The 24,323-nt window shown below is 29.0% G+C and overlaps 2 protein-coding genes, 1 long non-coding RNA gene and 1 other non-coding gene across 4 annotated transcripts; 2 read left to right on the top strand and 2 right to left on the bottom strand.

Annotated features, from left to right (window-relative positions):
* Window positions 1-7,028: 7,028 nt before the first annotated feature.
* Window positions 7,029-10,457, bottom strand: LOC7487851 (uncharacterized). Its single transcript, XM_002299996.3, has 2 exons — window positions 10,282-10,457; window positions 7,029-7,826 (listed from the first exon to the last, which is right to left on the bottom strand). Exon 2 carries the CDS (start codon window positions 7,795-7,797, stop codon window positions 7,240-7,242), a length of 558 nt encoding a protein of 185 aa, XP_002300032.1. The 5' UTR covers window positions 7,798-7,826; window positions 10,282-10,457; the 3' UTR covers window positions 7,029-7,239.
* Window positions 7,626-11,267, top strand: LOC112323363 (uncharacterized). The gene is made up of 2 exons (XR_002976806.2): window positions 7,626-7,781; window positions 10,966-11,267. It is a non-coding gene; the product is annotated as an uncharacterized LOC112323363 (long non-coding RNA).
* Window positions 11,268-19,317: 8,050 nt separating this feature from the next.
* LOC112326346 (small nucleolar RNA snoR1) lies at window positions 19,318-19,415 on the top strand. The gene has a single exon (XR_002979982.1). It is a non-coding gene; the product is annotated as a small nucleolar RNA snoR1 (small nucleolar RNA).
* Window positions 19,416-19,676: 261 nt separating this feature from the next.
* Window positions 19,677-22,711, bottom strand: LOC7487852 (cinnamoyl-CoA reductase-like SNL6). The gene is made up of 5 exons (XM_002299997.4): window positions 22,320-22,711; window positions 21,960-22,141; window positions 20,431-20,625; window positions 20,130-20,283; window positions 19,677-20,017 (listed from the first exon to the last, which is right to left on the bottom strand). Exons 1-5 carry the CDS (start codon window positions 22,579-22,581, stop codon window positions 19,716-19,718), a joined length of 1,095 nt encoding a protein of 364 aa, XP_002300033.2. The 5' UTR covers window positions 22,582-22,711; the 3' UTR covers window positions 19,677-19,715.
* Between the last annotated feature and the right edge of the window lie 1,612 nt (window positions 22,712-24,323).

The raw sequence follows: 24,323 nt of genomic DNA, 5'->3' as shown, positions 1-24,323 counted from the left end.
AATTAACTTTATAAGCATGAGCAAAAACAACTTTTTAATCAGAATAAGTAAAGATAAGATTTTAATAAATATAATTATAATGAGATAGATAGATGTGAATTATTATTTTTTATTAATTTATAATATTTTTTAATGATGATATCATAAATAATGATATAATGATGATATTATTGACGATAATCTTATTAATAAAATAGACGTTGAATACTAAAAAAAAAAACAAAGATGGAAGGTGCACAACAATTTTTTTTAATTGGTTTAAACTATGTTGATCATTTTGATTACAAGGTTAATTTTATCACAAAGTTAGATGTGTTTAAGAGTTATATAGATACAACATATATTGATGAAATAAGTTTAAAGTATGCAATTTGCTACTCTAGAGGACAATGCAAGAAAAATAATATGTCAATTGTTGTTTTTTATATTTGGATTTGAAGTGACTCAAGTTGATGTTTAAAATTGTTATATAGTTGAAGCGAAGAAAAAAAAAGGGACTGGAGAATTTTGATTGAACATCTACCAGATTATGGTAAGATCAATTTAAACTTGAGAATGAATTCTCTACAACTCGAAAAGACTAATGCATGACTGTTTTTTAGAAATATAGATATTTTTCTTAATTAATTTTATTTTTTCTATTTTTATTTTTTTATTCTTTATTATAATGCTTTTATTTTTAGTTTTTTTTTTCTTATGTGAATGAAATATTTTTCCTAGTTTATTTTTTATATTCAGTAATATTAGGATTTTTTATTTTTTTATATATAAAAGGTTGTGATAAACTTTGACAAATGAAAACATGAATGAATAAAATTAAATATTTTAAAAGTTTTCTCATATTCATGATGTTTTTATTTTTATTTTTGAGGGTTTTGACATTTAACAAACTTTTTTATCCTTTATTTTCATAAAAGTCACTTAATAACCATCCTTTATGTTATATTTTCTTCATATCACACCCTTTCATCAATCGGTCTTACGTTTCATGTCCTCGTAGCATGGATTTTTTTTTAATATATATTTTAGTTTCTAAAATGTTTTAAGAATTTTACTTTAAGTTCCTTACAAATAAATCCTTAATTAAAATCTTTTGTCATCATATTTTCTTAAAAATACAATTTACTCTCTAAATAATTTTTTTCTTCAATTAAATTCTATATATCCAATCATAAACTTGATCAAACTTATTAAAATGACTTAAATGGGTTGACGAGGAAGTAAGAGTAAAGTGGATTTAAATAAATATATCCCTTTAAAAAGGCAAATACTCTAAATTTACTCTTTTTTGTTGTTAATTATTCTTATCTACCCTTGTGTTTTTAATTTGGTCAATTAACCGTTGTGTTCTATGAATTTATTAAATTATTTTTATGTTTATTTAACTTTTAATATGTATAAAGCACAATTTACATGATCATATATATATTTCTAATATATTTTCAACAATGATTCATCTAGTAATATAGATTCTAGCGTATTATAAAAATCATCTCATAAATGAAAAATATTTGATAATGTCACTTCCGTATGTGATTTTAAGAATGATTAATCGTTATTGGATTAATTAGACAAATTTAGAAAAATAATAATGAATTAAACATATTAAAAAACATAATTAAGGGTTAATTAACCAAATTAAGAACATAAAAGTATAAATAAATAATTGACACTAACACAAGTCAATTTAAGGGTTTGCCTTTAAGAAAACCATCTAGGTGGTGGCCAGTGGTAAGAGCCTGAGACTAAGAGGTTTGCTCCCTCTGTGGTCTCAGGTTCGAGCCCTGTGGTTGCTCATATGATGGTCACTGGATGCTTATATGGTCGTTAACTTCAGGGCCCGTGAGATTAGTCGAGGTGTGCGTAAGCTGGTCCGGACACCCACATTAAACTAAAAAAAAAAAAGAATTTGCCTTTAAGAAATAAGACTTTTTTATGGTGGTGGACCTGGTGGTGTTACTAACACCATTGTTGACCGCTAAGCAGTGATCAAGATTTCCTGACTACCATCGTTGAAATGGTTTTGTAAGGAATAGCAAGGCATGATGGGTAATTAGGGTTCGATCAACCTCTCTAACAAGCAAGTTAATATTTGTCTGCTAAAAATAATAATATTACTAGAGAATTATGTCATACATTTATACCCTTTTCCTTTATACTTCTATCCTTCTTTGCATCTCCATCTTTTAGGGTAAGATGTTCTATTATTTCAAATACTTCCTCTTTTATAGAAAAACAATTCATCTTTCGAAATAGATTCAAAGTAGAAAGAGCAACAAAAGAGATTTATTGTTAGCCAATATCAAAGAGCTCACAACCATTCTTCCTACCCTAAATGACAACTTTTTGAGGACGATTTTTATTAGTATATATGCCTTGTAGTTAATTAGTTAGTTATTTATGATATTGATTTTATTTATATAGAAACATATTTAATATTAATAAAAGATTTATTTATCTTTAATATTTATTTATATTTGATTAATGAATATAGAGTAAAGATAAAGTTTTTGAGATAAAAATACTTTGAAAACGAAATTATAATGTTATAATAATTATGAGATTTCTATTACATCAAAGTATTGTTTCTAAATATTCTTGGTTGATACTTTATTAAGTTTGAACATTAATTACAGTCGTTGAGACTATAATATGTTATGTTCTTCTTCTTGTTTTTTTTTAAGTAAAGAAGCAGTTGTTTTTATAAACTAAGATATAAGGGATATCTAGAATTAATATGCAGATACTTGTTAAATAAGATCTATACTAACTGACCTACATGAGGATTCCATATAGAGAGATCGTTTATGTCTATGAAAAGGTTCATGTGACAACTGTGTAAGTGATCCTTAAACTAGAAATCACTAAGTTATCTTATATAGAGAATATTATGTTTTAATCTTGACTGCACATTGTTCTAATAAAGGGTAACAAATAGATAAATATTGGGTATAACATAAACTATATGCAGTTATTTGAGTGATTAAAAGAGGATTCATCACTCTATGTGAATTGGAGAAAATATTCTACATGTTCTCAAATAATATTAATTGTGAAATCTTTGCATAAGGTAAAATGAGATTTAAAAAGAGATTTAAATCTCATTCAAAGAATAAATTATTATAATGTTGAGAGCAAACATGATTTGTCAGAGTATAAACACTCTATGCTATAATATCTAAATTGAAATATTATTAATAACAAGATAATAATTACACTAAGAAACTGTCAATTGAAATGTTAAGTCAAATCACTTATAACTTTTCTAAAATTTGAAGAATCATAACACGTTGCTATATAATATACATAATCTTCAAGAATAGATCAATCAATTATTGAATTGATAATAAATTAAATTATTTAATTTATTTAACTTAGTTTATTTATGATTATGATTTATATTTAGACCAACATATTAAGAACCTAATAAGTCACACATATTAAGAACTATTGGTATAAAATTAAACTCGGATAATCAATTAAATATAATTTGATTATGAATAACTTTTAAAGATTGAGAACTAGAATATAATTAATACATGGTATTACAATTCTAGACTTAAAAAAATCTTGTAAAAACTTGATTGAATAAATTTCTAAAATTATTCTAAAATAATACATGTGATATTATTCAGGGGCAAATTTATATTTTATCATTTATATGGTTATTAGGTTTTCCTCCATAAATAGAATGTCATGTTTTATATTTTCTGTAAGTTATGATACACAACACATATTGTACACATTCCACCTATACAAATAGACAGAGTAGAGAAAATAAAGAGTTAGCACTTAAAGACATAACAATCTCTTTATTCTAAAAAGTGTTTGATAAATTTTTCACTATGGTTCGTGTCGATTACCGTTATAGTTTGGACAATTAGACTTGTAATTTGTGAAAACTCAGCCTTGAAAAAGTTAATCAAACCTTAGAAAGGAGATCTGATCTTTAGGTAATTTTCATTGAAATCCTAAATGACCTTAGATTGTTTAATGGGATCATTGGGACTCCAAAAAATTTCAAATTACCATTTTCGATACGTTATGTGTTTTAGAAAATCCAACAGTGGTATCAAAGCCATCATCAGACAATTAGGGTTATTAATTGCATATTTTTATTGTTATTGGCACTATAAATTAAATTTATGTGAAAAAAATATTTTCCAAATAACTAATTTTCTCTCAAGGATTCTTTTTTTTAAAAAAAAGCTCTAGTTACTAATTCGGTCAGATCTGACCAAAATAAAACAAATGGTTGCAGCAACCAATAGTGGCGTTAGTGCTACTAGCGTGCCTGACCTTGTAGCGCGATTCTGCCCCTACAACTTTGTTTAGGGTTTTGGAGGGGTAAAATGTATAATTATGATTCTACACCTAAAACTTATACATAATTACAATTTAGGTATTTAAGGCATAATTACTATTATACCCTCACATAGATAAATTATGATTTTATATATTAAAATTGAAACCCTAAATAAAGTTAATTATATAATTAATTTTCTAATTGGATTATGAGTGAATTAAGATATTTAATTCAATTTGTTTTGAAATATCCTAATTGGATTAGGATTTAATTAAAATGTTTAATTAAGTTATTTTAGAAAAAAAAATTCTAAAATAAAGAGAGTTTTAAATCCAAATTTTTTTATTTAATTGATACTAAAGTAGTTTAGGATGTTAAAAATAATTTTAATATGATTAATTTTCTTATTAAATCTTGAAAAAAAAATTTCAAGAAAGTTTTATTTAATTGATCTTAGAATCATTTAGGATATTAATAAGAATTTTAACATGATTATTTTTCTTATTAAAACTTTAAAAATGGTTTTTTTTAAGAAAGTTTAATTTGATTAATTTTAGGATGTTAATAAGAATTTTAATATGTGTAATTTGTTTATTAAATCTTTAATAATTTAGGATGTCAAAACTATATTCTTGATTAGGAATCTTCATGAAGATATGTATATGTCACAGGTTAAAGGTTTTGAATATAAAAAAATTATAAAAAATATGAAAGCTACAAAAATCCATTAATAGACTATCTATTTTAATGAGATAATTAAATAGTTTGATTTCTTCAAAAATATAAATGAGTCTTATATTTATAAAAAAGTTAGTGGGAATGAAGTTTTTTTTTAATATTATATATAAAAAACATATTATTAATTAAAAATGTTATTCCTTTACTCTAGTTAGTAAAGATCTAGTTATCCAAGAATTTGTTTCATAAAGGATATGAGAGAAATAATCTATATACTGTGAATAAAGATCTATAGATATAAATCTAGAAGGTTATTTGAATTGTCTCAACCCATAAAAAGCGGTTTAACATTAAAGAATTCAAGAGAAGATACTTACAAATTCTGCATAGGATATGTAACATCCCCAATATTTACATGCAATCTCTATATGATTTCTTCATGTTAATTCCATGTATTTAAAATTTTTTATGTTCAAACAGTCAACCAGATTAAGTTGGAACCTAACATTATCATTTTGTTTATAATATTCTAGTTTTGAATATTACATGTATTCCTCATGAAATTGATGACAATTCTACTGAAATTTCAGCAGAGTCTCTCCTATACTAGAAAATCTCAATCTATCGAATAATATTTGTTTCATGTCAATTCTCATTAATATACATGTCAAAGGTTGTCCAATCATCCTAAACTCATCCCGTCATCATATTAGAATACCTTATAACCTCAACTTCCAATGTTTCATTCATCATAGTCCACCATTATATTTCTTGCAGATGATATACACATACATGCACACTTAATCAATTTATATGAAATGACACAATATAACGACATGCATTTATAATTTTAATACAACAAAAGAATTGATAAACTATTAGAAATCTACATGATGTCTAAGTCTAGTAATATGTCCTGCAATAAGATAAATATTAGTTACATTCCCAAATTACAATACAAAAGGATTACTGATTAATTGTTCATTAATCTTAGTAAAAGTATTCTAAAAATAACCTTATTATTCTGCTTGTTGATGAGAGGTACCTGAAAGTTATTATCACATGATAAAATCAAGTTGTTACATAAATTAATCAAATAAAAATACAACTTTATTATAAAATTCCATTATATTTTATCTATTTCAATTAGTTCCCTTTTTATAAATCATCGAATTCCTTCTAATTAAACTTAAACCCCGGGTCAGTTTGACCCATCACTAATAACCTTTTTTTCGGGCATAATCTTATCTCTTATGACATTTACTCACATTACCCTTATACAAAAATATCTTATTACCGAAAGACTAATCTCCCTGCCCATCTCTAAACAATAAATATTTCACTAGATATTTAATTTTTTTGTCTCATTACCGGAAACTAGTCTCATTACCGAGAAATTAATTCCTCCATCCATTACCAGACACTAATCTTATTGTCCGAAAAACTAGTTTCTCTGCCTATTATCGAGCATTAGTTCCATTACCAGAAAATCTAGTTTCTCACATCTTTAATCCACAATTGAAATCACAATACTTTTCTATAATTGCAATATCTAGCATAATGAACATGATAAACAAAAGTTTTAAGATATTTGACACCTACCTATTGTTGAAGTTATAGTAGTATCTCCTTGTTGCTGCACAGCTCCTGTAGCTTCTCCTGGTTTCACAAGTATATCATATTATTTTTCATTATTGAACTTTTATTTTTTTACGAGAAGATCCAAAGATTCCATTCATTCTTTAACACAATCATCATGAATTTATATAAATTTTAAATTATTTTACATTCATAAATCCTAATTTTCATACGAATAATAGATAATATATTGATGGAAGAATCCATGAATTCATTAACATAATTTATGAAGAATAAAATCATTTTTTACTGAAGGTAACCTTTTACTCACTAAATTCCTTTGACCACAGTAGCAATTAATCATTAATAATTTTTTTTTTAAAAAATAATATAAATTATATTCTACAAACTCACTTAACAACTTAAATTACTGAAATAAAATGATTCTTTAACAAAGAAAAAATAATTGTCGATGGTGGATGCTTGCCCCAAAATCAAATCATAAACTGGAGAATTGAAGATTTACAGTTCTATACAATGATGCATATCACTTTAATGTGCTTCCCCAATTGCCCATCCCCTGCCATGTTGGATATTTGTGAAGGAAACCCAAAACCATAACGGGTAAAAAATAAAATAAAATTACAGAGCAAACACAAAATATGTTTGTCAGTAATTCACTTTCCTAAGCTGTCATCTACACACGGATTATCAGTGAAAGAAACCCTACCAAAACCCAAGTGACCAATCTGGTTCAACTCGAACCAAAGCCTCTCTGCCTCGTATCTTGCAGTAACACTAGCCATTTCCTCTTCCTCGCCAAATCCCGTTGCAATTCCCAGAACTCCCTCTTCTTCTATCATTCTCTTTCTCAAATTACAATCCCTTTCTCTTTGCGCCACAGTGTTACCTTCCCCTTCACTGTTCTTCCTGCATTTTCTCTTAATTTCCAGCTTCATTTTCTTCCTTTTTACTCTTCCCAAACACCTCCTCCCTATCATCCATGGAACCTTAACAAAAGCAAGAGTAAGAAGATTGACCAAAGCACAGGGGCAGCAACAGAGGGCCACACAGTCAGCTACCAACCCAGCGGTGCATGATTGGCAATGCTTGCTTGAACACTCAATTAGATCTCCACCTTCATCAACGGCGTGCCTGCTCTTCCTGGTGGGTCCACCCCTTGAGACCTCGTGGGTCCTTTCTTGACTTGAAACTCGAGGTGGGTTCTCCTCCATTTGATGTTATTTGATCAATTTATAAGTATCTGCAAGGAATTTGCATCATTCAACGAAACTTGTGATTTCTCTACTCTTTCCATCTCTCACTCCAGCAAATATATACATACACTACACTGTCGTTGTTAGCTACTAAATCTGGTCGATAATAATTCTATAAGGGGACGCTTTAAAGCCTGGCTATATAAGAAATCTGTATTGACAGTAGTATTATTTTCTGTAATTGCATTGTTACCTACTACTCTTGACATTTTTTTATAATATAATTGTTATTTTTTTTCAAGGATTAGTTCCTTTTATTCAAGAAATTCTCTTACTGTAATCCTGTTGTTATGGATTTTTTAATTTTTCCGTTGAATAAAAAAAATGTAAAAAATATAGAATTTTGTGCTTGAAATAAAAAGAATAAAATTGAAAAAATTATAAAAAATCAATATAAATTCAAGATGAATTTTGTTGGACTTCTCATGTTTGACAACTTTTTAAAAAATTGATCAATGGAATTTTCAATAAAAAATAATAATTAACTTTTCAATCAAAAGAATAATTAAGCTTTAAAGAGTGGAAAATTGAAAGAATAGAATAGAAAACACTTTACATACTTTCTATGAATGATACAATAGCTGAAATGGCACACCATTTAATTATATCCTAGATCATTGTCCAGCATTGTTCTGTGCTTAGGGTTGGATTTAAATAATTTTTAAATATTATGAATTTAATCATAAATTTAAATATGAATGGTATTTTTTTAAAAAAATTTGACAAGGGACATAATGAATTTTTTTGTTCAAATATTAAGATAATAATATATTAAATTAATCTTTATTAACTTATTAAATCTGTAATGTAATTTAAATGATGATACTATAATAAAAAAATCAAATCAAAATTAATTTCTAATAATAAAAAAATATGTTGATTATCTTAGATTAATTTGTCAAACCGATTACTGAATTATAAGATTTTGATAACCTTATAAAAATTAAATAAAAAAACATCTTCAAAAATGTTATATATACTTTTGTTCTCAAAATAGGTTCCTTTTGTCTATATATTTACTACTGTTCTTTGTTTTTTTTTTTATTATTTTTTTTTATTTTCTTGATTTCTCAGGTTTTATTACCTTAAAAAAAAAAAAAAAAATTAGCACGTAGTATTAGAATTATCAAAATGTGGCATCGTGTTGATTGTTGAAGAAAGACAAAGTTAATCTTCAGAAATGGGTGATTATTAACTTATTACAACTAATTAAATTAAATAAAATTCCCTTAATACTAACAATAAAAATTTGTTAGCTTTTAAAATTTGAAGCACTTCATTTATATATATTTTTTAAATTAAAAACACCCAAATAAAAGGATAAAATATACACAATACAATAGATAAAAGAAATACTTGATTAATTTTTTAAAAAACATTATACACTGAAATAACAAAAATTAAAATGAGAATACTTGAATAAAAAATATAAAATGATTGGCTCATCAAATATACAATATTCTCAAAAATAAAAACAAATCCTAAAATATAAAGAAAAATTAAACGCTACTGGTTAACTCTAATTCTTGACGATTTTACGCCCTCACAATGCAAAACATGGATTTAGTGTGCGGTTTATATTATAATGCAATGTGTTTTTTAAAAATATATTAAAATATTTTTTTTTATTTTTAATATCACTAAAAAGAATCATCAATTTGACATTTTTTCACGCCGAACATGCTTTTGAAACACACCCAAATATATGTAAAAATACAATGTCGAACAACCTCTTACCCCAAATCTTAATGAATTTGATTAATTTGGTCCTACTACTTAATGAATTTTTTATTTTATTAATTAGGTCTTTACATCCAATCACAGACATCGAATGCCTATGTAGTCTGACGAGTAGAAGAGCCGAATAAAGAAAATCAATTATTGAGGGGTGACATTAAGAAAATTTCAAATGTGAAGGGGTGTTTGGGCTATGGCCAATAAATTAAACGAGAATGATAAAACTATCACTTCAATTAATTATTTGATAAATCTCTGCTAAGTAAAGAGATTAGGGCTCAAACATTTGATCAATTCAATCTGAATTGGACTTTAAATTAAGTTTATGAACTATCATGTTGAACTAAATTGAAAGATGACTAACTGACATGAAAGGTCTTAATTTCTCGTGTTCATGTTAAGTAGTACTGGTAGTGGTGTCTGTGATGTGCTCGCGCTCGCGTGTATAGGTGATAGTCTGATAGACTCAGACATTAAGGGATTAAGATCACTGTTCTAGGAGAAGTACAATATGCTCATCAAGAATGAACTCATTAGCAATGCAAGCAAGCAAGCATTTGGCAGATTTGAATGAGAGATGGACTTTTTTCCATATAATTTTCTCACAGATGTGAAACTGAGAGTAATAAACATTTAGGAGATGAATATGATCATATATGTGTGTGTGATTTCTACAAATGCACAAGTAAGGGAAAAGAAACTCACCTCAGCGCAATGATTAAAGATACTTCGATCAAAATGCCGAGGTTGATGTTCAGTGCAAATCTTCAACTGCGTTTCTTAATTTGTTAGCCCCACAGCGCTATGCAATGAGATTTGAAGATGAATATTCCACCAACAACTAGAGTTTATCAGTGAATGCATGCAAGAGAGCTAGCTAGGCTCTATGAATACTAAGAGAAGAAATAAAAACTAATTGATCTGATCTCAGATCTTTATATCATGTAGAGCTTCTGCAAAAAGGAATAATATATATATATATATATAGACGTTCTTCTTTATTGACCATCTAGCTAGTGACCGCATATCCTAGTAAAGGAATCTCTTTACTCTGCCAAGAAAACATAAAAAAGTCTTGGCGGGACAGAGATGAAATGGGCATGCATGGTTTTTCATGAGTCCCAATGACAGCGAATATAGGAAATTGTTAGATGGCTGATTCACTCAGCTAGCAATTAGCATCAGTCATGCACGTGAGAGGCGGTGAACACGTGCACCTACATTTTATTAAGCAAATTGCAGTTAATTTACCAAGGACAGTGTCGCCATCGATTTCCACCACCATCTGTCATTGCAGATGATATTGAAGATCTACGTACAAGTAGCATATGTTTTGATTATTTTTTACTCTGATAATTCAAAATTGATTGGTGGTGCTGTGTGGAGCAGGACCCAACAAGGATGAAAAAGTGATTTGATCCAAGGATGATCTGGATGGCAAACAGGTTAAGAGGAAGAAGAAACTTGAGATGTGGTCATATATCTGTTTAAGAGTACGTGCTCTAGATTTCCTTGTGTTCTCTGTCTGGTATCCAGTTATGTTATGCTATGCGGCAATGGAGGTTAGGGTTTTATACTCTCTTGTAAATCTTGTATATAAACTCACTCACGACATAAAACAGAGGCAGGCAGCCAAGATTATACATACAGATTTTCATGGTATCGCTTGATATTTTCCTCAATTTCATAAATCTCCTCCTAGTTTCTTTGCAAATTCTCTTCTCTGTCTTCTTTTTCCTTCTTTTCTCCACGTTTTCTCAAATGGCCCCCTCTTCTATATTTGTCTCATCTCCGAACACCAACCCTTATACTGTGCACTTCTCTGAAAAACTGCTTTTCAATATTACCTGGTCGTTAACTTCAGGGCCCGTGGGATTAGTCGAGGTGCGCGCAAACTGGCCCGGACACCCACGTTAAACTAAAAAAAAAGAATACAAATTGTATTACAATTCATATTATAAGCTCTTGATTTGTTATGAATAATTTGTATAGATTTAGGAATTATAGTTAAGTAAAATTTGGACTATGTAACAATATAATCATGTCATCTAGTTAATGGAAAAGTTGGTCAGCCCCACATATACAATTTCTTTCATAATTTTATTTAATCTATCTTTTCCTCCAATATTGCTTTTACTTACTTTCTTGCTTTATTTATTTTCTTATCTTTTTATTTCTTCTCTTATTCACATTTTTGTTTGGCATTAAGTGATACATATTTACATTTCTTAAGGTTTAAAATCTCAAGACACTTACAATTCATTTGATTTTACGAGGCTATAATTTACCTTTGCTCGAAATTAAGTTTTTAATTGTAGTTTCTTTATCGTTGGAAGGAAAAAAAGAAAAACATATAATACATTTGATCAGGAGATTAACAATTAGTCAACTAATTTGTCAGTGATTGATCACATGATTATTTGTCAGACCAATAAATTGTCAAACCAATACATTGACATATTTAGTGGGATAAAATTTAACATCTGTCTCATTAATAATCAATCATGTAATCAAAAAAGAATATAGGTGTTGCATGAGATATTTTAACGATCTAAAAAGATAAGGGTAAGGAGATAAATGAGTCACCGTCTAGTTCTTAAAGAATTAGAACATGTAAGACTTGTCTAGCATGGTTTATAAGGTAAGAGGGTGATTATGCCAAAGAAAAGATAAAAATCACTCTAAGATATCTTATCTATAGTAAGTTACTTTGTCTTTTTGTTTGAAGGATAAAGTTGTTAATCATGCTTCATATTATCATTGTGTAAAGTGATATATGTATATTTATTAAAGTGAAAAGTAAATAAAGATGAAGTTGTCATTAAGAAAATGGTGGCCTTAAGATTCAATAATGCAAATATAAAAATTATACATATATAATAAAAATATATGATGAAAACTCATCCAAAATGTTATCATCGACCATCCCCCTTAGAGATCTATTTATTATACTATGTATATATGCAATTTTAGAAAAAAAATTTAAAAACATATGTAAAAAAATAACAAGCAAACCCAGATAAAATAAAAACAAATAAAATATGATGAGTAAAGGAAAATAATGCTTGATAGGGTTTTATTCTGAAACTAAACAATGTGTCACAAAATTATATATTTATAGAATGATTTTCACATAATAAACCATATCAAATTTTAAAATGCAAAATTTTCAATAAAAATGTGTATTTTTTTTTTTTTTTACCATCAAGGTCAAAATGAACTTTCAATTCACAAACAAGCATGACAACACACTAAACATTGATTCAATTCACATAATAACAACAAGTAAGGTAATCACAACAAAATGAGCACATACAAAACAAACATCACACCGAGACCAAACTATTAAGTCTCATATAAACCATCTAATTCGCATCCTTCCAAACATATCATGGGCCATTGATCACTGCTCTTATTTGTCCTTCAAGTATTCTCCCACGACATAATGTCCTTAAGGTGCCATGCAATGGTGTGACCCAATACTTGAAATATTATTGATGTATTAAAAATCATGCAAAATAAATCATAAATTGCATAGGAAATATGAAAACAAATCCTTGGAAAGTAGTTGAAACTCAGTTGGAAATGTAGTTATGGTGTTGGTCACCGCTATCTAATAAGTGAGATTGGGCCTTTCAATTGGTTTGTCCTCCTTTCTTCTTAACTAAACCCACCATCATGGTTGTTGTTGTTGTTTTTGTTATTGATGATGTTGTGTTGCTATTGTTTTTTCTATTAGTGATGTGAGATTCATCCATTCAGGTGGATGGATCATAGGTTTACGCTGTGTTGGTTTGATGTAGACTGGTTCGGTGTTGTGCGGCTAGGAGAGGAAAGAGTTGTGGTGATGGTGAATGATGTTAGGTTATTTGGGTAAGGAAGGCCATGATTTTTTAGGTTTGGTGGGGAGATAATAAGGGAATAGCAACACGTATTACTGGTTGGCATTAATGGTTTTTCTAGAGGGAAAAAACTGATGATAATGATGATGGAGATAGTGGAAAAAGGATTAAAAATAATGTTAATGAGGGTTTGAGAGAATAAGGGAAGGAGATGATATGTGTTTGAGGGAGAAAGAGTGGTAAAAGAGATAGGGGTAGTGGTTTGTCATATCCTGATTTTTTTTTTCTCAAAATATTTTCCAAAACCAAAAAAGTCAAAACAAATTAAAAACAAAATGTGTTTTCGATGTGTTTTGGCCATTGCAAGCTAATTTTATGATTTTTTACTATTTTTATCTCGTAAGTGTCTTCATAAAAAAAAATTAAAATTCAAAAATATGTTTTCGATGCATTTGCATCCATTTCATAATTTTTAGCATCTTTTTAAAAAATCAAAATTTATAAATATATTTTTGACTCATTTCGACTATTTTGCAATTCTTTATTACTTTTATTATTGATTTGATGTTGGTGTTTTTTAAAACAAAAAATACAAAAAAAAAAATCAAAAATCAAAACAGGGAGCAAAATGGACATGATGCTAAAGTGCAAAACAAGAGGAATGAATGACAAACACACACACACACACACACACACACAATAGGGATATTCTTATTATAAACTTAGAATAAAGGATGAAAAATAAGAATATTCCTATGTAGATGTCTATAAATAAGACTGAATACGAAGATAGAAAAGGGGAGCCACCACATAAAAAAGTCCTAACCTCATCTTCTTTACCAAAAAACCCTTATCGCTATTATGGTGAAAAAAAGAAAAGAGAGTAAATGAAAATGAAAAGAAAAAAATATAAAAAAACCCTCATCCTCTTAACTTGAAAACCTAGCCACCATAGAAAGAGATGGAAAATAAGTGAAAGAGAAAGAGAGAAGACGACTGAAATATGAGAAATAAACCACATAAAAACCTTAACATCTTTTATCCCCTAAAAAACCCAAAAACAAAACCAAGGCCCTAGCCACATCTCACCTCACCTCACTAGATTTTGACCACCCATACTTTTTATTAACCACTATGAGCTCGTACATGACATCCTTAACAACATAAAAAACCATGAAAGTTATAATCAAAGAGAAATCGAGAGAAAAAAATAGAAAAACAAAACAACAATAAAGAAGAGAAAGGGATAATATATAATTGACACTTCCAGGCATTGGATCTCCTTCCACCACTATTAAGAGAAATTACAGGGAGTGACATAGCCTACAGGGTGTGCCATATACTTCCCTTTCCCATCGTTAAGCCTAGGTTTAAATGTGTGTTATGATGGAATTCTTGAGTTTAAATAAACTTCGAGATTGATTGTGTATGTTTGTGGATGCTTGAATTTCTTGTGCTTTTGATTTGATTTGATGATATGATGTGCTTTGTGTGTATTATGAATGTGTTCAACAAGTTTTCAAGTTTTATCGGTATTTGATATTTATGCATATAGATCGAAACTTTCAAAGTTGACATCTTGCTCATGCTTGATGTTCTTGGTCATTTCTTTATGTTATTTATGCATGAGTTTGATTTTACATAAAATAATAATTTTTACACTCATACATACATTTGCATTGGGTTTTTTTAACTTGTTTATAAAACACATTAAGGATTCAAATAGGAAACATTTCCTTTTTTTATTATTATTTTTGCTAAATGTCAAAATTAGTGTTTTTATTTTTATTATTTACACATGATATTTAGGGAAATACCCTAAAATTGAGCTGCAAATGTTATTGTTAAATATAACAACTTATTTTAGAGCAAATGAATTCATAGAGGTCATTATCTAAATTTAGTCCAAAAAGAATATTTATACCACTAGATCTCTTTCCTGAGTAGATGAACCTATAAAGGTCATTGTTTGGATGTTTGAGACTAGTGTAAAAATTTTATTCACCCAAATGTTAGTGGATCTTCACCATAATATAAACGAACCTTCACATGTCATTGTTTATGGACCTTAGATACACAAACAAATGTTTGGCACTACCCCTCTTAAAATTAGGGTTAGAATGTTAGTGGATCTTCACCATAATATAAACGAACCTTCACATGTCATTGTTTATGGACCTTAGATACACAAACAAATGTTTGGCACTACCCCTCTTAAAATTAGGGTTAGGTTTAACGAGTTCAATATAGGCCCATCCAGATATTCACTGATATTATTTAATAGACTATTACGAGTCACATGTTTTGATCATGAGTAATTGGTTATAGATATGTCAATTCACCCGTTATTTTTCAAAATGAATGAATGGTAGCAATTGAAAGTGGTAAAGATGACCTGAATTTAGAATGGATAGACTTAAGCCTAAACATCCATTCAAGATTTAACTCATTATAGTAGACTCATTCTCATCCCAATAGATAGACCACATACAAATTAGGCACGATAGGCTCATTATAAATAAAAGACAAATAACAATGCAGCTTACCTTACGTAAGATGTTTTAGGGTGATAATATTTTTTCTTTAGCATGATCATTTCCACTACCTCAAACTCATTAATATTTTTCAATCATTTCACAAACTTTATTAATGACCAAATAAAAATCACCTAAAAAATATCATTTCTATAGAAAAGTTACCTTTTTTTGTTTCTATTTATAAGGTTTTGCAAGTCATTATTTGCCCAATTATTTGCTAAACCTTCTTGATGGATTTATTTTTAAATAAGTCTCCAATGTAAATTTAGAATTAATATGAAGAATTAATTCATCACATGTTATGTTATTTTGGTTGAGCTTTTAGAACTCAAAATTAGCAGGGTTGAAAAATTGACTTAAAGGTATGCTTTCATTTATTTTAAGTCAGGTCTAAAAATAAGGCCAATAGGGTTTTAACATAACCTGAATAGAGTTTTTGACATTCTTGTCAGTCTCATGAAATTAAAAAAAAGCAATTAATTATTATAACAAATATTTATACAGTGTCACAACCTCGAAGAGTTGGCAAAATAAATTTTATACAATTATTCATGGAATGACACTTAGTGGATATTGAATCTTGTACTAGAAATCTCATCTACTCGAAGTCAATTCCAATTAAACTTCTCATATGAACTCTATATATTGAAAAGATGTAAAGAAAAACATGCACAACACATGAATTACAAATCATGAAATTCAAGTTAAAGCAAAATAATGCAAAATTTGGCATATTAAATTATACAAAATATATTATGAAATCACATTAAGCTAACACTAAACCCTAAAAACAAGAGTCTAATTGGCTTAATGTTAGATCCAATAAATTACTTTCAATATGAATTGACATGTGAAAAATTACAAGCAAGCAAAAAAGTTGGGATTATTATAAATAAGCTAAAGTCAAACATTTTAGACAAAGATTTTTAAAATTAAAAGTCAAAGTCGATGCAAATACAAAGCAATTAAACATTTTTTTTATTTAAGCTTTAAACTTAAAAATGTAACTATCATACAAAAACTAAAATTTCTATAGCAACAACGATGCACTCATCTTAAAATTTTTAAATATTTACATGAAAATCCAAAATAGATATGACCACAGATATGCATATAGACTTGAATTTAAAAATTAGACTTTACATCCTCAGTCGACTTAAACTTTCAAACCATGTGAAATGATGTTACTACCCTCATATTTAATATATTATAAACTGAAGGAAACAACATAACACTCACTTTCTATCCCTTATTTATCTCTCTCTCTCTCTCCCCCCCTCTCTCCATAATATTCACTCTAGAAAGAAATCTTGTGTTTCTTCTCAGCATTGTCAGCATCATCAAACTGATCTTCCAATTCTGCTAATCCATATTCATGGTTAAGTTGTGGGGTTATTAGCCTTTAAGAAATCCCCTGTTCAATATGATCAAAATAATTTGGATTAGAAATGAAAAGGTGGAAGTTATTAAAAAGAAAAAACCTTAACCCTAAAATTATTTGAGGTTTGCAATGTATAAGGGGAAATCAAAATTGAAGATTCAATATGGATTTATGATAATCTTCATGCTTTTGGTCGGTGTTGAAATCATTTTACTTATGGTGCTTTTCATGTTCTTAAGGATCTTTTCTTGGATGACATTCCATAAAATACAAATATTGGCTTCTTTCGTTCTTCCTTCCTCAATGGCACTGCCTCTAATGTTATTTCCTCCATGATGCCTATTATGGTTGTTGCCCATGTTTGAGGATTAGAAGGATATAATACATTTAATATGCCCTTTTTTAGGTCGTTATAGATGAAATAAAGAAAATTTGTATGGATTTTGGCAAAATTTGTATGTTTTATTTTGTAATTGTGGAAAAGGATCTATAAATTCTTTCCTTTTTTTTAAGATGTAATTTATATAATTGGCTGTAATTAGTTTGAGTTGAAGATTATTGAATTCACATCTTATTTTTAAGTGATTAGATGGTGCATATTTGATATACGTTGTGGACAGATCTATGTGATCTTTTTTTTTTTTTATCATGCATGACTAGGAGATTGTTGTGATTTTACTGTGCGAATGAACTTTCTAGATAGACTAATTGGAATGCATGATCAATAAAATATTTAGGATTTAGTGCTGTTATTCAGGGCATGCTTATTCTACTAATGATATTTCAAGCATTTGTTCATCAGTCTCCATAGATAGATTTGTAAATTGATGTTAATGATCCAAATTTTTGTTAGGTTTGGGTGGCCACATTTCGACAAGTATAGTGGAGATTGATGGCTAGTGTTTTATGTTTCGCAAAGAAAGGAAGAGTGATAATTTTGTTATTTTAACATAACAAGGATTTTTAGTCATTAATTTAAATAAAAGGGCAATTTTGTAAATAATTTTAGCTTTTTTGTTGACTTTTTTTTCATGGATATAAAATGTTTTAAAATTTATAAATTATGGGATGTAAAGTATAATTTCTTAAAACACGACGACAATGCAAAAAAAGGGCCAAATTATATGAGGATCGATTTAATTTTTTCTTTTATTTATTATAACACATTATAGGATTTACCATTTAATTGAATCAACTAAGTCAATCTAACAAACTTCATTAACATGAGTTGGTAGAAGGAATGAGAAAATCATAGAAAAATATTACAAAAGGGTCAATTGGGATAAAAGTATATGCATTAGTCAAAAATTAAATTAGAATGACCAATAACGATGGCCTCATAAAAGAGAGTGAGAGAGGGTTTGTTATGGCGCCTAAACTGATACATGTTTACTTGAGCCAAGTTTGATGTGATAGGCTTGAGAGAAATCTAAAACTGTAAGAGCATCTCCAATGGAGCTGCTAAATGGATAGCCAAAAATAAAAAAGTAATATTTTGGCTTTTCTTTGCTTGTTTTTCATACTCCAAGGGGAAAGTCAAACAAAATGCTAAAATATCTTTTCTTTCCCACAAACTTTATTCCTACATATCTCTCAAAATAGCCAAAACTAACAAAGTGGGGCCAACAAAAGAATAAGCCAATTAAATCTAGCCATGTGAAAAAAAAACATCAAAATCATTAAAAAATCCACTCTAATAGAATTGGCTTTTCAAATGATTTTTTTCCATTGGAATATACATAGTAAAAAAAGCTATATTTATACTATTTAAAATACTATTTTATCAATTTGTCATTTTGAAATAGCATCTCTCATACTAGAGATGCTCTAAGAGCTCAAAAAAATCAATAGAAGCCTAACACCATGGTGTTCCAAACCAGCTCTCAAAAACCATAGCTGAGCGCAGCTGCTTTTACTCATATTTGATTCCTTCTTCTTTTTTTTTTTTTTATTATTTAATTTTACATTGTTAAAGAAATTGGGCATCGATGAGGAGTTCTTCATAAATTCTAACACCTTTTGTATGAGAGGAGCTTTTTCAGAGCTCTTTTTTTAGCACATACAACAACTCTCTAAGGTTTTTTTTGTTTTCATTTTATTTGCTTAATTATTATTTGCTTGCTTATTAAAAACCCATCCATTGAAGCACCCAAAAAAGCATCTATGAAAATATATATTTGTCAATCTTGTTCAAAGGTCCCTTTATTTTTTACTAAAAGAAAAGGGATTAGAGAATATATATATATATATATATATATATATATATATATATATATATATATATATATATATATATATATATAATCACTTGGCAATAGCAATGGGCAAACGAAGCATGGAAAAAAATAAGAAAAGGCATGGAAAATTTTTGCCACTTGTTTAACTTTGATTATAACAATTCCGGTGTGTCCTTGACATGAGGTTACAAAGTTTCTTATTTGAGAGTACAAACCGAGCTGGACCACAGGTAGATGCATCTTCAGATACTATCTGGTTTGCAGAGATCCCAATCTCCATAGCCAACCTCTCTGCTTCGTCTTCTACTTGAATAACTCGATCGAAGCAGATGTACCTTCCGCATGCTGTCTTGTTCATCGCTTCATATACACATGTGTGTGCCTCTGCAAGTTTCATCACATCGACGGTTGCTAGCAAGCCATCTTTAAACATTTCTTGGCCTCCTGCAGTTTTCCATTAACAAATTGCAACCTATCAGCTTTAGAAATGGGACAGGAAAGCCTAAACACGATACTATTGCTGCCCATTGTTAACAAATGTATCGTTGAAGCTTACCTTTTAGATAAGCTATTGTGGCTGTTGGGTTTCTGCCAAAATATTCTGGACCTGTGATGAGACCTGGACAGATGGTGGCCAGTTTTAGCCCTCTCTCCTCTGCTCGTTTCCACGCCGCCTTCTCCGCCCTTAGCTTGCCCACGGCATACCAAAGCTGCATATGCATTTTAATAAATTGCATCAATATCAGTCAAAACAAGCAGAAACAGAATCATGTTCCGTGGCTCATCCACTCCATTTAAGGATTTTTACCAGAGCAAGTATACAGAGAAAACAAAAATAGAACAAACGAGTTCTGTACCTTTTTGCGGATGCATAAAGATTCATCACTCCAGGACTCATGATTAACTACAGGAGGGAGTTCATGTGTGGTTGTATCCCGCCATAAGCAGGTCAAGAGCGATGATGTGACCACACAATTCCTCACTGAGGGTGTTCTTGAACACGCCTCCATCACATTCTCACTAGCCTTCACCTCTATTTCAGCCATGGATTTCTATCATGAATGATTCAAGTATTACAGCGTCAAAAGTTGAATTAGCATGGATATTCATATTTTTATTCCATCACAGAACAAATAATAACATTTACGTATTTACTCAATAAATAAATAAAGAGAATATTCAAGCATACAAATGGAGAAATGAACACAACCATATATGCCCATGCCCGAAGGGGTTAAGAGATATGAGATTTCAACTTTTAAACCTAAGAATGATGAAATGGGACTTAATATACAGTTATCCCAAACTCCCTTGAATAGCGTTGCTTCTTCTTCTTCTTCATAACTAGTTGAGAGTCATTGATTGTGAAATAGAGAATTTCTTAAGCAACTATATATTGTAACAAAAAATAATGCTTTCAATACACCACGAATCTCAAACCTTTTTTGAAGAAGAAAAGACGCAAGGAAAGCCACAATATTTTGTGTAATAACTTACTTTATTTATAGAATTTGAAAAACATTTTAAAACAATATGATCATTACGAAATCTGTTCCTGTTTCTTAATTAAACTGAAAAAAAAATCGTCTCCCACTACTTTTTTGTGGCTATTTCTAGGAATATAGGGCCGGTCTTTTTTAATAATCCGACTCCCACTACTTGGAACTTAGAATAAACTATAAAGAAAAGGAGAAAGAATTGTCAACGTTCTGCTAAGCATTACAGGGAGCTGTTAGAAATGGAAGAATTTGCATCATAATATGACCAATCAGTAAAACCTCCGTTTTGATTTAATTAAAGAATAAGTATATTTTTTTCCGGTTTTAAAACCCATAATTCTATCGACCAACTCATATTTCATTATCAAGAAAACGTAATGAAAATAAAATACAAGCTTGTTTTACAATAATAATAATTTTTTGATATTGCTTGAAATTGTATTCTAAACAATAATTCATAAAAAAATTAAAAATAAATTACTTAAAATTATTATTATTATATATTTGGATCATTTTGATATACTAGTGTTAAAATTAATTTTTTTAAAAATTAAAAAAATTATTTTAATATATTTTCAAGTAAAAAAACTTTTAAAAAATAATTATTACATTTTCAAAAATCCTTTGAATTATTCAACCTTCTTAAAACAATATTTTTCTTCGCCGACTAATAAATCTAATAAGTTTCTATAATCAATTGGGTCCCATGGCTTAAGAAAGGGTCGCTTGGGGCAGATATGCCAGGGGTTGGTGGTGTTGACCCCAACAGTAGTGGAGGGCCACCTGCCAAAACCGATAAGATTCCTTTCCCTTCCCCTTCCTTTGCCAAGAGTGAAATGATGGGCATTGAATTTACCGAATTAATTTTGATTTTTTGAAAGACTTACAGTGTAACCAGAAAGACCAGCAGGATCGGTAAATGCAGAGGTGTGAAATACACCATGACAACCTTGGAATGCCTCTACTAAGCTTTCAACTTCAGTAAGCTTCGCCATGACTGCATCGATACCATTCTTACTTGTCCTCATCTCTCCTGACGTTTCTAACTCCCTCAGTCTCTCTTTATCCTCTGCATTCTCAATCAAGGGAGTTCTTATACAAAAGCTTTTCATAATTCGTAGTTAAAAGAAAATCAAATTAATTTTCGAGACCGATTAATCAATCATAATTACAGTAATTTACAGGGGGGGGGGGCTTCAAACTAGTTTATCAAGACGTTCAGTGTTAATTATATCTGGTATATTTACCTTCATTATCAACGATGATTCTGACGGAGTAGCCACGAGTCAACAGGCGGTTCACGATGGCGACGCCTAAGTAGGATACTCCACTAGTGACACACACAAGCTCCTCTTCACCATTAAACTCCGCTGCTTGTTTGGATGAAGCACGTCTGCCTTGTAATTCTTCATCATCTTTTCTCCTGTTGAGCCTGCCACAACCTACCAACATGCGCTTCAATTCCTCTATCTCCGTCTTCCTCCTCTCTTCCGTCTGCACAAAACCCATTTATTTCTATCTATCCTATTTTATGCTTGCTTCCATGCAACTAGCAAGGGAGATGCTTAAAAACAGTGCTTATATTGAGGGAGAAAAGGCAAAGAAGAGGGTTTGGGGTGAGTATCATGCAAAAAGCATCCGCAACATCTTTATACTTGCTAGAATAACGAAAGCTGCAGGCTCGGCTCGGCTCACGATAATTAATTAAACGGTGAGCAAAGCACACTCATTTGACATTATCATTAGTGTGTATATAAACTTTGACACGCGTTTTCGAAAGGATTAAAATGAATGAACGGTGAGTAGATATTCTTTAATTCCAATATTCTCATTACCAATCATTACAAACATTTTTCTTTTTTTAAATATGTGAAGTCTGTTTAATGTCTAAATAGGAAGAATTTATTATTAGTATATGAAAAATAGTTTTAAAACTAGGCTTTATATGTTACGCTATGGGTCTATATTATTGTTTTTAATAAAATATTTATGTGTTATAAGTATATTTTTTAAAAAAACCAATAAACCGAGTTATAATTTTAACTTGTAAGATAAAATGGTTTTATTTAAACAAGAAAAAAAATAAACAACCATAAAAAAACATTTAATTTGTTTCTTATAAAGAAATTAGCAACAATAACTTGTAAAAAAAAATTTAAGAACAAAAAAAATTATTTAATTTTCAACTAATTTAAAATAAAATAAAAAATAAAAATAAAAAATCATAAATCAACCTATCGATGTTGCATCGTAAGTAGATATGTAGGATTATATAACATATTAATTAAATCAATATTGATGTTTAATAAATGATTCATATTTTCATGAATTCATTGTTTTAAAAATGTTTTTATATACAAATTAATTATGTTTTATATACTAATTATGTTTTAAGGTTGCATATTAACCTTATTTTAAATTAAAATTAAAATTACTTGGTGGCCATCAAAACCATTCTTTCTTTTTCACCCAAAAAAAAAAAAACTCTAAAACAAAACAAAAAAACAGAGAGTGCTGAATGTTATAGACCGGACACTTGGACCAATAAACGAGGTAATTTATCATCCATTTTACTTAAGATTCGTGTTCTTCATATATGTTATCTTGAAAATCAATTATTGTTATTATTTTTTATTAAAAAGAAAATCAATTAATGTCATGGTTGGTTTCTCATGAAATTTATTGTAATATATATATTTTACTTTCAATATTTTATATTAAAAGATATAATAAAAAATAAACAAATTATTATGACTCAACATTGAAATCTAAAAAGATTACCAATTTTACGTGTATTTGAACCTCAAATAAAGCTGAAGGTAATGAATGGTCCGGCTAGAACGAGAGGCTGTACAGGAAAGCTGAATTTATGGGTTTGACGCTTTGAATGACCTGTAAACGCGGGACGGCCATGACTTTACTCCACCGCTCACCACGTGGCTATCATGTAAATGACGCCAGAACTTGCCTTTCGAACATTAAACATGACCGTGAGATACGTTAAGTTAATAATAAAACTTTATGGATTATCACAAGTATTCACTCTTTCTCTGATTTTCTTTAATTTAAGAATTGGGATTAGTTTTCACAGATATTTATTAAATTATTTTAAATATAATTAGAATAATAGAAAATGAAATATTCTTTAAAAAGAGTTTAATCTGAAATTAAAAAAAAATGAATGGAAAATGTTGCAATGCTAGTAAAACAAAGGAGGATCTAGAACTATGTGTTCATGATGACTAAGTGAT

The sequence above is a fragment of the Populus trichocarpa genome, chromosome 1 (genome assembly GCF_000002775.5).
Source record: "Populus trichocarpa isolate Nisqually-1 chromosome 1, P.trichocarpa_v4.1, whole genome shotgun sequence".
In the NCBI taxonomy this organism is placed as follows: Eukaryota; Viridiplantae; Streptophyta; class Magnoliopsida; order Malpighiales; family Salicaceae; genus Populus; species Populus trichocarpa.
This window is presented reverse-complemented; position numbering and strand designations above follow the sequence as displayed.